The sequence below is a fragment of the Castor canadensis genome, chromosome 10, assembly GCF_047511655.1.
Source record: "Castor canadensis chromosome 10, mCasCan1.hap1v2, whole genome shotgun sequence".
NCBI classification, from domain to species: domain Eukaryota; kingdom Metazoa; phylum Chordata; class Mammalia; order Rodentia; family Castoridae; genus Castor; species Castor canadensis.
The window spans coordinates 132,493,133-132,506,707 of NC_133395.1; the positions used below are offsets into that span (position 1 = coordinate 132,493,133).

Below are 13,575 nucleotides of genomic sequence, written 5' to 3' on the forward strand. Positions count from 1 at the left end.
GCAGAGCTGATCCTAACCACGGTTTCCTAAAGAAGAAAGCAGTGTGCTAAGCCTGGTCACATAGTAGGGCAGTTATTCCAGGTCTGTAAGGCTGCTAATCACTTGAGGTCTAAAAGAAGAGGAAAAGAACACAAGCTTGTAGTTAAAGAGCCTTCATCTTTACCTGTAATATTTTGTTGCGTAATGATTAGCTTTTTTCACTATTTGAGATAAATGACACAACTTGAGGTCATTATTTAATGATTAACTAGTAGCAAATGAGTAGTTTGGTCACAAGCATTTGTTCTAAAAAATAAAGATTAAGAAAGACGTAGATTCCTATGAAAAACATGAATGTAATAGAAAACACAAAAAAATACAGATTTAGAGTCAGACAAATTTAAGTTATATTATGTTATTTATTCTCTAATATTTTATTGCATAATGATTGAGCTTTTTTCACCATTTGAGACAATTGACACAACTTGAGGTCATTATTTAATGATTAGCTGGTAGCAAATGAGTAGTTTGGTCACAAGCATATGTTCTAAAAATAAAGATTAAGAAAGATGTAGACTCCTATGAAAAACATGAATCTAATAGAAAACACAGGTTTAGAGTTAGAAAAATTTAAGTTCTATTATGTTATTTATTGTCCCAGTGACCTTAAAGAAATTAATTAGCTTTTTGGAGCGTCAGATTTCTTACTGCTAACCTGATGAAAATAATGCCCACCTTTGGGACATATTCAGTACTGTACAGCTATTAGTAGTAAAAAGTACTATGGTGAGGGAGAAAAAGCAATATTAAAAAAAATAGCAAAATTAAGTTTCTTCCATTCATTCATGTAGCCCATGGAGGAAGAGCAGAAAAAGCAAGTCCTCTATCATATACAATCAGCTGCAAATTCTTTCCACACAATTTTAAAACGACCTGAGTCACAAAGTGTATCACTTCTCTGCTCTGGGTTTTATGAGAAGGGGTTTTTCTTAAGATCAGTCAGTGTGACTCCCACTCCTCTTTTCCTTCATTATAAGGTGGAGAACAATATTTGTGCAGGTATGTGGCAATTTCACACTTTGGTTTTGCTTCCTTCTTTGCTTTGATTGGGTGAGTTAATCTTTCCAAATCTCCAAGCTAGGGAAACTTGGTTCTTCCTCCTTTCCTCTTCCCCACACAGTGGAAAGCTATCTGGACAGAAATATTTGTACTGCAGACTCCAACTAGCCCTAGAACGAAGGGGCTATTTCTCCATCCAGCCAATGCAATTGGCTTCATATCTGAACAATGTCCTCTAATGCCATCTTCATTAAAGGGAAATCATGGTTTCCCACTGTTGCCCATTGGCCAGGGCTGTTATTTCTGACCCTCTCAAGTTACCCACTGGGAATGTTTTCACACTTGAGAAGTATCTTGTAATATTACTTCTATGGACTCCAATTATTCATCCTTCAGCCACATTTATTCAGCATGTATATGTAGTTAGACTGCTTCATAGACAGTTCAGAGGATTTCCAGGAAGTAGCCTATTAAAGGAGCTTATGATGAAAGATACCTACTCCTACCCTGTTCACCATGGTTGGTGGTATACAGATCTATCCTTACCTCATCTTACCATAGTCAGCCTTTCCAGTGGATAAAGCTGATATAATTCAGTTATGTTAAAACAACCTGTTAAAGGATGAGTCTTCATGGTTTCTTTATTTTTAATATTTACTTATATATTTGCTTATTTATTTATTGCAGACCAACTCCACAGGTTGAATGGAACAAATTGGGTGGTGATTTGCCAAAGGGAAGAGAAACAAAAGAAAATTATGGCAAGACTTTGAAGATAGAGAACATCTCCTTCCAGGACAAAGGAAATTATCGCTGCACAGCCCAAAATTCCTTAGGAATAGTCAGTCATGATTTTCATGTCATAGTAGAAGGTATGTTCCCTATGATGGTTTCTTTCTACTTAAAAAACTCATTTGCTGGGTGCTGGTGGCTCATGCCTGTGATCTTAGCTATTCAGGAGCCAGAGATCAAGAGATCGTGGTTTGAAGCCAGGCAAAATAGTTCACAAAATCCTATCTTGAAAAAACCTTCACAAAAAAGGACTGGCAGAGTTGCTTAAGGTGAAGGACCTGAGTTCAAGCCCCAGTACCTCACAAAAAAACCCCAACAACTCATTTCATACGTGGACCTTTGCCTGTGCAGGTTATGTGTTAAAATTATTTAAGTAGTGATTAACCCTACTCTCCTATATTGTTTTATTGCAATGATTTTTATCTTAATATATGTATGACACTGCATAATATTCACTCATCAGAAAATCAGCATTTCAATGGCAGACCTTATTACAAGGAGAGTAGAAGAAAATTTGGACTTTGCTCCCTAAACTTGCCACCAGCTTGCTATGTCCTGATCACTTTATTTCACCTTTCTTTTTTTTTTTTATTCCTTTTTCTACATTTTTTCTTTTTTTTTTTTTTATTATTCATATGTGCATACAAGGCTTGGGTCATTTCTCCCCCCTGCCCCCACCCCCTCCCTTACCACCCACTCCGCCCCCTCCCTCTCCCCCCAACCCCCTCAATACCCAGCAGAAACTATTTTGCCCTTATTTCTAATTTTGTTGTAGAGAAAGTATAAGCAATAATAGGAAGGAGCAAGGGTTTTTGCTGGTTGAGATAAGGATAGCTATACAGGGAGTTGACTCACATTAATTTCCTGTGGGTGTGTGTTACCTTCTAGGTTAATTCTTTTTGATCTAACCTTTTCTCTAGTTCCTAGTCCCCTTTTCCTATTGGCCTCAGTTGCTTTTAAGGTATCTGCTTTAGCTTCTCTGCTTTAAGGGCAACAAATGCTAGTTAACTTCTTAGGTGTCTTACCTATCCTCACCCCTCCCTTGTGTGCTCTCGCTTTTATCATGTGCTCAAAGTCCAATCCCCTTGTTGTGTTTGCCCTTGATCTAATGTCCACATATGAGGGAGAACATACGATTTTTGGTCTTTTGGGCCAGGCTAACCTCACTCAGAATGATGTTCTCCAATTCCATCCATTTACCAACGAATGACAACATTTCATTCTTCTTCACCTTTCTATACTTCAATTTTTTCAGCAAAGAAATGAGAATCAGATTGCTTTAGCTTCATCCTATCTTTAACATTTTTAAGTCCATATCTTGGGCTTAGATAATATTCAACATGTTACTTATGGGCAAAAAACAGACTTATGATATAAATATTAATTCCATTTCAAAAAGTACAAAAACACCTTATATTCATCTTCTCACTATAAATGCAAACTTTTTGATCAAGTAAGGTTTTACCATCATTTGTTGTATTTCTAGAAATAGGTAGGCAATGATGACCTTAATAAAGGAGAAGCCACAAAATGTAAATATTGGGGTCATGCCTGCCCTGTATAAGCAAAGGTTATCTGGTCCTTCTGTGAACTTGATTGATGCATACTATTTTCTATGGGACTGATCACGCTAAGGTCTTCTATCTGTAGCTTAGTTGACTGTATTGATTAGATTAATGGAATGATTACTGCATTTGTACTTATTTAGTGTGTGCGTAGACTTAACCATTGAAAGAAATTGTCTTTCCCAGGCTATCTTTTAGTGAGCTAGTGCTCCAGGGCTCCATTAATAGTCCAATAAAGTTCACCTCTTAAAGCTTCAGTTTGCGCAATGAACACTGAAGTAATGGCCTGATGTTTTAATTAATGGGGAAAAAAGACTCAGACATAAATTCCACTCACAAGTAAATGTTACCATAATTGACTTAGTCATGCCCCTTTCAGAATAGCACTGTTTTCAAACTCCTCACAGTGAGTATGATTCATTAAGGTAGGAAAAGTAGAAAGCCAAAGATGAGAATTTTATTTTCACTTGTTCAATAAAAGCAAAACCTGTATAGTCTCTTATATTGTGCATTAACAACCACATCTGCAGCAGTAATATATTCCTCTGACAATAAATTATTCACAAAACTCAGAGAGGAAGAATTTAAGGGATTTATTTTATCTATAATTTTAGTCATCATTTGACACTTCTTTGTAATTTGGCTACATCATACAACAGGGATATTTTCCCATAACCCTGTGTCCCTTCTCCAGCACATGTGTATGGACACATGAACCAGTCATGTCGAATTGTTAACTGCTACTATTCCAAGTTGCTGACTAGTAGAAATCCTTCCAGATGGCTGGAACATTGTTATGATAGCTGAATATTTTAACAATCTGGCCATAGTTTTCTTGACTGTTAGGACTGAAGCATTCAAAAGAATTGCAAGGGTTGCAAAAAATCATCAGATATAAAATTAATTATGCAATTTAAACTATTGACTATAGGACACCAAAAGAATATATGTTTCCTGAACAAATTATTCTCACTATGCATAAAACTGCTATTAGCACTGTAGAGATGTAAATAATGTTTTTATGAGGAACATTTAATCATTTCTGTTAGTTACAAACTACTAGATGTACCCTCAGTTGAATGGCTTAAAAGTGCATGTGAAAAACAAATTATGTTCAAGAAGTCTTTTTTTTCTTAAAGTAAAAAGCAGTAAAAGCAGTAAATATAATCTTCATTTGTCATCTGAATGGATGGAAGAGTTCACTTTTACTTAATTATCTTCTCTTTATCCCTAAATCCTTCTCTTTCCTTATTTTTCCCCTCACTTAGAAATCAAAATTAAATAATAAGGACTATCCCTATGGGAGAAGAGCAATGCTAGTGTATGTTTTGAAACTCTAGTCCATTCTGAAGATATCCTTTGTGCTTACAGGAGAGCACAGCTTATATTATATTTTTTCTGTTTGCAATATTTCTTCCCAAATATGAAACTCAAATTCTATGAGCTTATAGTTTAAGCTATGACACTGTGAATATGAAATCAAACTAAAATTCAAATCCTATGTTTATGTATAAGCAAAACCATCCCCATGACTTAACTCAGCATAACTATACTTTCTTTGTATACATGGTATAAAGAATTACACATACAGTAAAAAGAGATTTGTTAGAATTACACTTGAAATATGCTAAATCCAAAATTAAAAATATGATTGTGATCACATTTCTGATTTTTTAAATATAAGCTCCTACCAAAACTTTCATGTTGCCAAATTTTGAATCATTTAAGGTTTTTGAATTTTAGAAATGTAATAGAAATTATTGATTAGTAAATTATTTATGTATATATATATTCCAAAATGGGTTGTACTCATATCCTGAAGAAAATTTCATTTGCAACTAAGAAATCTATTCTTAAAAGTTACAATTAAATACAACTTTTGATGAATCCAACAATTTGACTTATTAGAATATAAATATTTAATGAGAATCTGTGATGAGTTTTACTTTAAAATACCAACTGTGTTATGTGTTTGATAAGTACCAAATTTCCAAGTGTACAGTATTTGTTCTAATGATAGAGTTTGCTTGTTAGTTTGCATACAATATTGTCAATGTTCAGACATTTGTATCTCCATTTTCAGCAGCATAAACTATATTTATAGTCTAATTTTTGTTTTCACCAAGTTTCTCTCCTTTTACCTTCTGTTTCTTCTCTCTCTCTCTTTTAATTTTTGAACTGCAGTACTAATTTTTATCTTGTGGTATTGTGTTTGCTAGAGAAGTGTTCTACCACTTGAGCTGTGCCCCTAGCTCTTTTGTTTAAAATAGTGATCAAATGGGTAAAGTTTTAAGATAAGTAATTTTTATCAGTACTGTATATTTTACAATAATAGATAAAAGAATGTGATTTGATGATTTTTCCTCCAGCATCTTCAATTTTAACCATCCTTTCCTCTCTCTTGAGTCTGTTTTTTTGTTTTTCTTTGTTTTTTTCATCCTCTCAACTAGTTCTTACCTCATATCCACTTGTGTACTCTGAGCTTTGGAAAACATCTGCTTGTTCTTTGTCCCTGCTTGCCTCTGGCCTGTACCCCAACCACCCAAATTTCTCATTTCAAATCTAATGTCTCCAGGCACACTATGGTTTCTTTAGTGAGCTAAGTAACATTAGCTAATATGTTCAATAAATACATGCAGTTATAAGGAAGTGAATGACTAGAAGGCCATGGTTCTTTCCGACCCAAGGTGCTTTGTTTTTCCCTATCTTTTTCACTGGAGCCATTGGGAATTGATCTTTTTGTTGCTCCTGAAAAGTATTCTACATGTATCTGTTGTGTGCTAGACACTGTAACAAGCAGAGGAGACACAGGAATCTTAGTCTAAGAACTCTATTGACTTCAGTGGTTGAACTAGTGAATATTCAACCACTGAAGTCAATAATTAGAGTGGACTGGAAGTGAGGGCAGTGAAAAGACAGGCTTGAAGTCTCTCAGATTGCATAGAGAAGTCGGCCTCTCACAGCACTAGCTTACTTTGCAAGAGAAGCACAGATGTGAATTTCCAATCATTTGTCAAATCTATGAAGAAGGCCTAAGGTTAAATTCAGTCATGATCCTTATTGAATGCTTGAAATTTCCTGTCTGTTCATAGACATTTGGGGAGCCTGGATTTGAAGTACAAGGAGAGAGTTGGTAAATTGAATTATTTGGTCTAGATTTATAAGATAGCAGTGAGCTAGAAACTAACCACATGGCTTTGAGACTCAGTGTTGCTTCCTCATAGCCTCTGTCCACAGATGCATGGAGTGGCAGGAGCAGGATGTAGGGATGTTTTCTTCATTGATGACCCTTGTTACATTCAATGACTTCTCCAGTGTTCATTCCTCTTTTTGTAAGGTGAAAGTACAAGAAGAGATGATAGCTTATAACTTCTGTCTACCCTAACAGCAAAAGATCATCTCAACATATACTTTAAGACACTAATGAAATTTGTAGGATGGGAATGCAAATAGAAATCTTAGTTTTATTACATAGGAATACTTAGAAAAATACCATGATTTTTATTTTTTCATGCTCTTAAAGCAGTAGTCATAGTTTTCTGTGATGCAAGAAAAATTTCATGTTCACAGAGCTTTTCCCTCACATTTACAACTGTTAAATTTTATTGCAGAATCAAAATCTAAAAGGAAAATAAAAGCTGTAAAGTAAAACAGAAACACACACCACCTGAAAGTGATCCATGGTTTATAATTTAGACTACTGAATTTTGCATTAACTCAGGATATCCAGATTTATATATTATGAATACAGATATTTAACTGGGACTTTAATAATTAAGTCGACACCCTGTGGAATAACTACAAGTGCATTTCTTTTGCACAAGTTTGAACTTGACAGAGTTATTTGTATAATTTTGTTTCTCCTAGTGAATTTATAGGTATTTTGCTTTTACGTAATCCCTTTTGTCTTCTTTTCCTTAAAAACATTAAAAGATAATTTTCAGTTTATGCATACCTATATCTTTAAAGAGTTTCATTTTTAAATAAAAACTGAAATCTAAAACATCTTAGGGGAAATAACCAAGCAAGATTTGATGGGAATTACTACCTGCATGTTTTATGCAATTTTCTCTGAAATCAAATCATTCATACCATCCACACTTTAATTTAAATCTTTTATTCACTGTTGACATAACAATATTCTTAAGGTGACAAAACATGACAGTAATGTTTGAACTAAAGAAAAATGTCTCATTTTGTTTTGAAATACCACTTAGAATTATATTATTGGAAGATTGGAGCATAGAAATTTGCATGTGATTTAAATATATATATATGTTTTACTCCATTGTTTTGAGAGTAAAAAGTCAAATGTTGCTTTTCAGCTTGTCTCCCTGCTCCTTTATAAGAAGAAAATTTCTAGCAAGTCATAGTTTCCATATTGATTAGTTAGATAAATAGCTATAGATAAAGTCATTAATCAAGAAATGCAGTGTTGAGGGATGGGTATGGTGGTCACACCTGTAATCCCAGCTACTGTGGAGGCATATGTAGGATGAATATGATCTAAGGCCAGAACCCAGGCAAGAACGTGAGAAATAACTAAAAGCAAACAAGGGGTAAAGGGACTTGGCTCAAGGGGTGTAACACAATGTGTTCAAACCCTAGTACTGCCAGGAAAAAAAAAAAGAGAGAGAGAGAGAAAGAGTGAGGGAAAAGGAAAAGAAATGTAGTGTTGAAATTTTTAATTGCTTCTGTTTAAAAAGTTCTTAAATATATTCCTCAAATACTCAAATATCAGCCTTTCTCAGACGACATGCTTCAGCCTGAAGATAAGCTGTATCCAGCACTAGATGAATTTACCATCTGCTATTCCTCTCTCATTTTTTGCTAGTGAAATATATACTTGTGTAGCTAAAGTGGTGGTATGACTGTTTTAGTATGTTGATTTATTGAACATGATTAGAGTCGGCACTAATAAGACACACACACACACACACACACACACACACTCACACACACACCACAGGTCATACTGCACAAAAATACCACCCATCTTGCTTGCAAATTTTGCAAAAAGAGCTACTGTGAAATACTTTGTGGTGCCTGCCCTCTGCTGGTGCTTAGTAGAAGTGCAGAACTTAACATTTTTGGATCTTTTGGTGTAGATAATTTTGTTGATAAGCTTTTCACTTTGCTTCCAGAGCCTCCGCGCTGGAAAAAGAAACCTCAGAGTGGTGTGTACAGCACAGGGAGCAATGGGATCTTGTTATGTGAGGCTGAAGGAGAACCTCAACCTACAATCAAGTGGAGAGTCAATGGCTCTCCAGTTGACAGTAAGTGTAATGCAATGCAGAGGGCAGTGGTTGGGAGGATAGGGAATTGTCAGACACCCCGGGTGTGTGTAAAGTACAATTGGGAAGTGGCTGAATTACCAGAACATATCTGACTAGGAAATTAGAAAGTGTCTCTTTCTAATCAATTAGATTGTTGGAATGTGACACTCATGGAAGAGCCATAAATAATGTAATACAGTTAAGTCATTATTTCAATTGCATATAAAATTAAGTTTAAAAAACCCAATTGAATGAGAAAGAGGATGCATTCAAGGAGGAAAGACAACTGTTCCTCTCCCCCAGAAGAAACAGATATGTCCTCAAGAGGTTGAGGACATAGTTTGGAAGTCAGGACATCTCTTATACCCAGGCACCAGTGACCCCTATTCTGGGCTTGGCCCCTGCTCTGGACATCCTTGGTCACATTTGTCTCCATGGCCTGAAAAATCCTTATGGACAGGAGACATGCCAAGCCTGACCTGTCACAATGTGCTCAGATCCATGTTCGTTTTCAACCAATTCCCACTACCCCGGTCAGCCTTGAGCCGTCCAGATGTATAAACATGGAAAGACTGGGATGGGCCAGAACTGAGCACCTTGCTTGATAGAGCTTAAAATCTAGAAACTCTCAGTTTGAACTTATATTTTATAACTCAGTTAATCAGGTCCATTGAGAGAAGATACAATATTAGACGTATGACATGTCAAATGGTCATAGGTCCTGTCTAGGTTGTGTGTCCTTCTATTGTATGGCAATGAGTATTTGCTGAATTTTCCAAACTTAAGCTCTTAAACTGAAAAATGGAAATGATGGTAGTTGATTGTGACTGAGTGAGATAAATATAGTCAACCACCTAGGGTAGTGATTCATCCAGTGCATTGTGGTCATTTATAAACTCTGTGTTTGCATGCCGGCCCTGCCATTTACTTGCTGTGTGACTGGAGATATTACTTACCCTTTTAAAACCTGTTTCCTCTTCTGTTAAAAGGATATGAAAAGCACAGTGAGAGGTGGGTTGGTTATATGGGTTAAATGAAAAACCATTCAGAGAATGCTTTGTACTGGCTCTGCCACTAGAGCAACAACTGTAAAGTATTGCTAATTGCTCTTGCTTTCACGTGACAAGTACTCAGGAAGCCTTAGTCTTTAATTATTGCTATCTTCAAATATGAGACCTTTTCCTCTTCTCTTTAAGGAACAGAATAAAAAATGTAAAAAAAATGAGGTTTAGGGTTAGATAAAGGAAAATGGAAATAAATTTTATTTATAAGAAAGTTAGATGCTAAAATGCAGATTCTAATTTAATATTTGATTGATATTTGCTTGTTTATGAAAGGCATTCACAAATTACAAAAAGAACATTATAAAGGAGGTATGATTATTTGTATTCAACAGTTCATTCATGCAATAATATATATTGAGCACCTCCTATATGCCGGACACTGGGCTCATTGCTTGGACCACAGCAGTGAAAAACATAGAATGTCTGTTCTACTGGATCCGATATCGTAGTGTAGAGATACTCAGTAGACAAGCGCTGGCATTTACTACATTGTGCACTAACAAAATTGCTGTATAAGGGGTCAAGTGTGAAAGGTTTGGGATGTAGGGTTTCTGTATTGTTTTATGATTATAATCGTTAATCCCCTGTGGTAATTTACCTTTGAGTAGAGTCCTGAAGAAGGTGAGGAAGTGAGTCCTTTAATATCTGTGAAAGTGCTTTTGGGGTGGAGAGGTCAGTGAGTGTAAAATCTACCCAGTGATTGTGGCTTGTGGAGGAAAAAGACCAATGTGGCCAAAGTCTAGAGAGTGAGAAAGGAAATGCACTGGGTGATGAGATCAACCAAGAGGTAAAAGGACCAGAGCATAGGAAAAGGTAAAACTCAAATGGTGACTTGGAGTTTTATCAAGGCAACTCTTCAAGGATTTTGAGCAGAAGAGTGATGTTATATGACTTATGTCTTAACAAAGCTTCTGAATAGACTTTAAGTGGATGACTCCAGTAGGGATTGTCTGAAAGATTATGGGGACTTTGGACTAGACTGGTCATACTAGTGGTTGCATTCAACATTTATTCCCAAAATAAACCCGACAGGTTTGTTGAGAAGGGTGTGGCTATCCTATGCAAGGTAGTACAGCTGAATAATGGCAGACTTGGAACCACAACCACACCTTTGGAACCCAAATTCAGTGTTCTTGCCACTGCTCTTAGCTACAGCTGTCCTTGCTGTCCTGAAAAGCGGTCTCAAGCACTCACAATTTAGGATGTAAATGACAGTGCACTAAAGAATTTGAAATCTCTTTGATTTTATGGATTTAGGAATTAAATCCTTCGTCTCATTTCAAAATTAAACCAAAATGAATACTGTCTGCCTGCAACCTGCGTGGGTATACTGAGTGAACCCGACTAAGAGCAGCAGGTAATGAGAAATAAAAGGACACACACAGACATACAGACATAAAACAGAAAAGTGGGATTGGGAGGGCTGCACATTCCTGGTGGGGAACGTGAGTGCTACCTGAGCCAGAGTGTTTGTTTTACAGGTCAGTACAAGGAAAAGACTCAGGTAAAAATCAAGCTTCAATAATTCTTTGATACAAGGTGAAAGGAATGAGGTTTGGTGGGCTAATTTTCCTAAGGCTAATGAAGCTTAGTTACGACACATCAGTTCTGGAATCATCAAGGCACGCAGGACACCTTATCTAAGGTATTGATTAATCTGGCATCAGGGAGTCTCCAAATAGCTCTGGTACTTATCTAGTTTTGCATTAGGAGGCTGGTATGCAGACACAGCAGGTTGTTTTCTTCAAGGAGATGTAGGAACAGAGCTCAAGACACCAGGTGCTGGGAAAAATATGGTAGGAGAAGCTTTGCAAGCTCCTACTATGGAGAGGCTGTGCAAGCTCTATTATTTCCCAGTCCAGGGTTCATGCCTGGTCTCCAACAACTGTCATTGATTATAGGCCTATCCTTTATCATGTTTGGCATCCAGTATTTCTGAGACATACAGCTACCATGAAAAAGTAGATTTCATTGTTCTCCAGTTTTCAGATGTAGCAACTGAGGCCCACAGAGGTTATATTACTTGCGTGGAAACACAAGCCAATTAAACTTACTAGAGATGGAACTCAGAAGTAAGTGAAGTCAAGAAGACAAGTCTGTCCCACCATTTCATGTTATTTCCCATAGATTTGACAAAAGACAAAATTGACACACACAAAAAAGTTCCTGGGTTATGGCAAGACTAGAGTTTTGGTTGATATTATGTAACTCTTGGTTTTTGTGTACTTCAGGACTCTGATTTTCTTTTGTCATTATGTGGCATATTGTGCAATTCCCATGTCCGTTCCCAGATGATGGGTTTAAGTAATGTTTAGTTGTTTTTCACCTCAAACATGAGGCCCTAGTCTCATTTCTTTTTTTACCATGCTGTGTTGATTGAGAGCTGCAAGTGGGACCAGAAGAACTGCAGGGGAAGAAAAGATTAGCTCTGCAAGGCTTAGAAATCTGAATGAGGATATATGAGTGGAGAGTGAAATCAGAGATATAGACCTTGCAGTATTTTTTAAGAGTTCTGCCTTTAAAAACTTGGAAAATGTGCTCATCTTGCTAATTCAAAGATCAATGATAAATCATTCCAGTGGATTATTTTAGCTTTCTAATGTTGCTGTAACAAATTACCAGAGACTATAAACAGTACAAATTTATTACTGTACAATTCTGTAGGTTAGAAGTCTCCCATGAGTTTTACTGGGCTAAAATCAAGGTGTCAGTATAGCTGTGTTCCTTCCTATCTTCTTTTGGCTGCTCGAATACCTTGGTCCATGTCTCTCTTCCCCCATCTTTGAAGCCACCAACATTGCATCTGTCTATTTTCTCATGCTTCCCTGTGGTCATAGCTAGGAAAGATTTTTTAATTTTAAAAAGCAGTGTAATTACATGGAGACTACCAGAATAACCCAGGATAATTAATCCATTGCGAAATCTTTAACTTTAATCACATCTACAATGTTCTTTTGTCCATGTAAAGTAACATTCACAAACTCTGAGAATGGGAACATGGTCATCTTTCAGGGACTATTTTCTGCCTACAAATGGTGGCCTTTCATAAATAAAGTGCAACCTAATGTAATTTTTCAGCAATTTCAACAAGTATTTACTGACGGCCTGCTCTGTGAGAGCAGCTCTTCAGGAGCCAGGGACATATTGCACAACCACAGGGACAGGTGCTGCTGCAGTCAAGTAAAAAAAAAAATGTATTCAGCTATTACTCCCAGAGAGAAAAGGATGTATAAGAAAAAAGCCTTTTAAAAATATGTAAGATTGAGTGTTTTCTATAACCCCAAATTTAATGCACTTACTATTTTGCATAATGGAAACACAATGAGAAAACATTTCAAGTGTCACTCTTACCCTTTAAAGTAAAACTTTTTACATCTTTAACCTTCTCTCAACATTTCTAGGCAGTAAGTTTTTCTTTCTACTTCATTTTGTAGTGTCATAGAAAAGGCTCGGGATTTGGAGCTAGAAATGTTGCCAAAAGCTGTGGGATGTGTCATTCGTCTTCTCTGAAACTAACTTCTAAAATGATCACCTAAATGCTGATCCAGCAAGAGTTCTGAGCAGAGCTGAAGTAATAATGCATGGGCCACATCCAGTGGAGCTCTTTGGCATTTAATAAATGCACCAGAAATGTTAGATATTCTTATTTCCAAAAGTTAGTTCTAGAATCAGGAGTGGGTAGGTTTTATTGCCAAAAAAGTTGTAGACCTGGCCACAGCTTCAAGAAGGGTGTAATCTTACTGGGAAAGTAAAGTACATGAGCCACAACCTGAAGTGGTCAAACGGTTAATCAAGGCACATGAAATGAATAATGTGCGTCAGAAATTTGCAGAAGGGCAG

At 36.4% G+C, this 13,575-nt stretch overlaps 1 protein-coding gene across 9 annotated transcripts in view; it reads left to right on the forward strand.

Annotated features, from left to right (window-relative positions):
* The window catches only part of Chl1 (cell adhesion molecule L1 like), a 190,511-nt gene that overhangs the window by 141,376 nt on the left and 35,560 nt on the right, over nucleotides 1-13,575 (forward strand). For all 9 annotated transcript variants that reach the window (XM_074044257.1, XM_074044261.1, XM_074044255.1 and 6 more), the window contains 2 exons: nucleotides 1,726-1,910; nucleotides 8,540-8,671. In XM_074044257.1, the coding sequence (XP_073900358.1) occupies nucleotides 1,726-1,910; nucleotides 8,540-8,671 (317 nt within the window). The remainder of the gene's footprint in view (nucleotides 1-1,725; nucleotides 1,911-8,539; nucleotides 8,672-13,575) is intronic.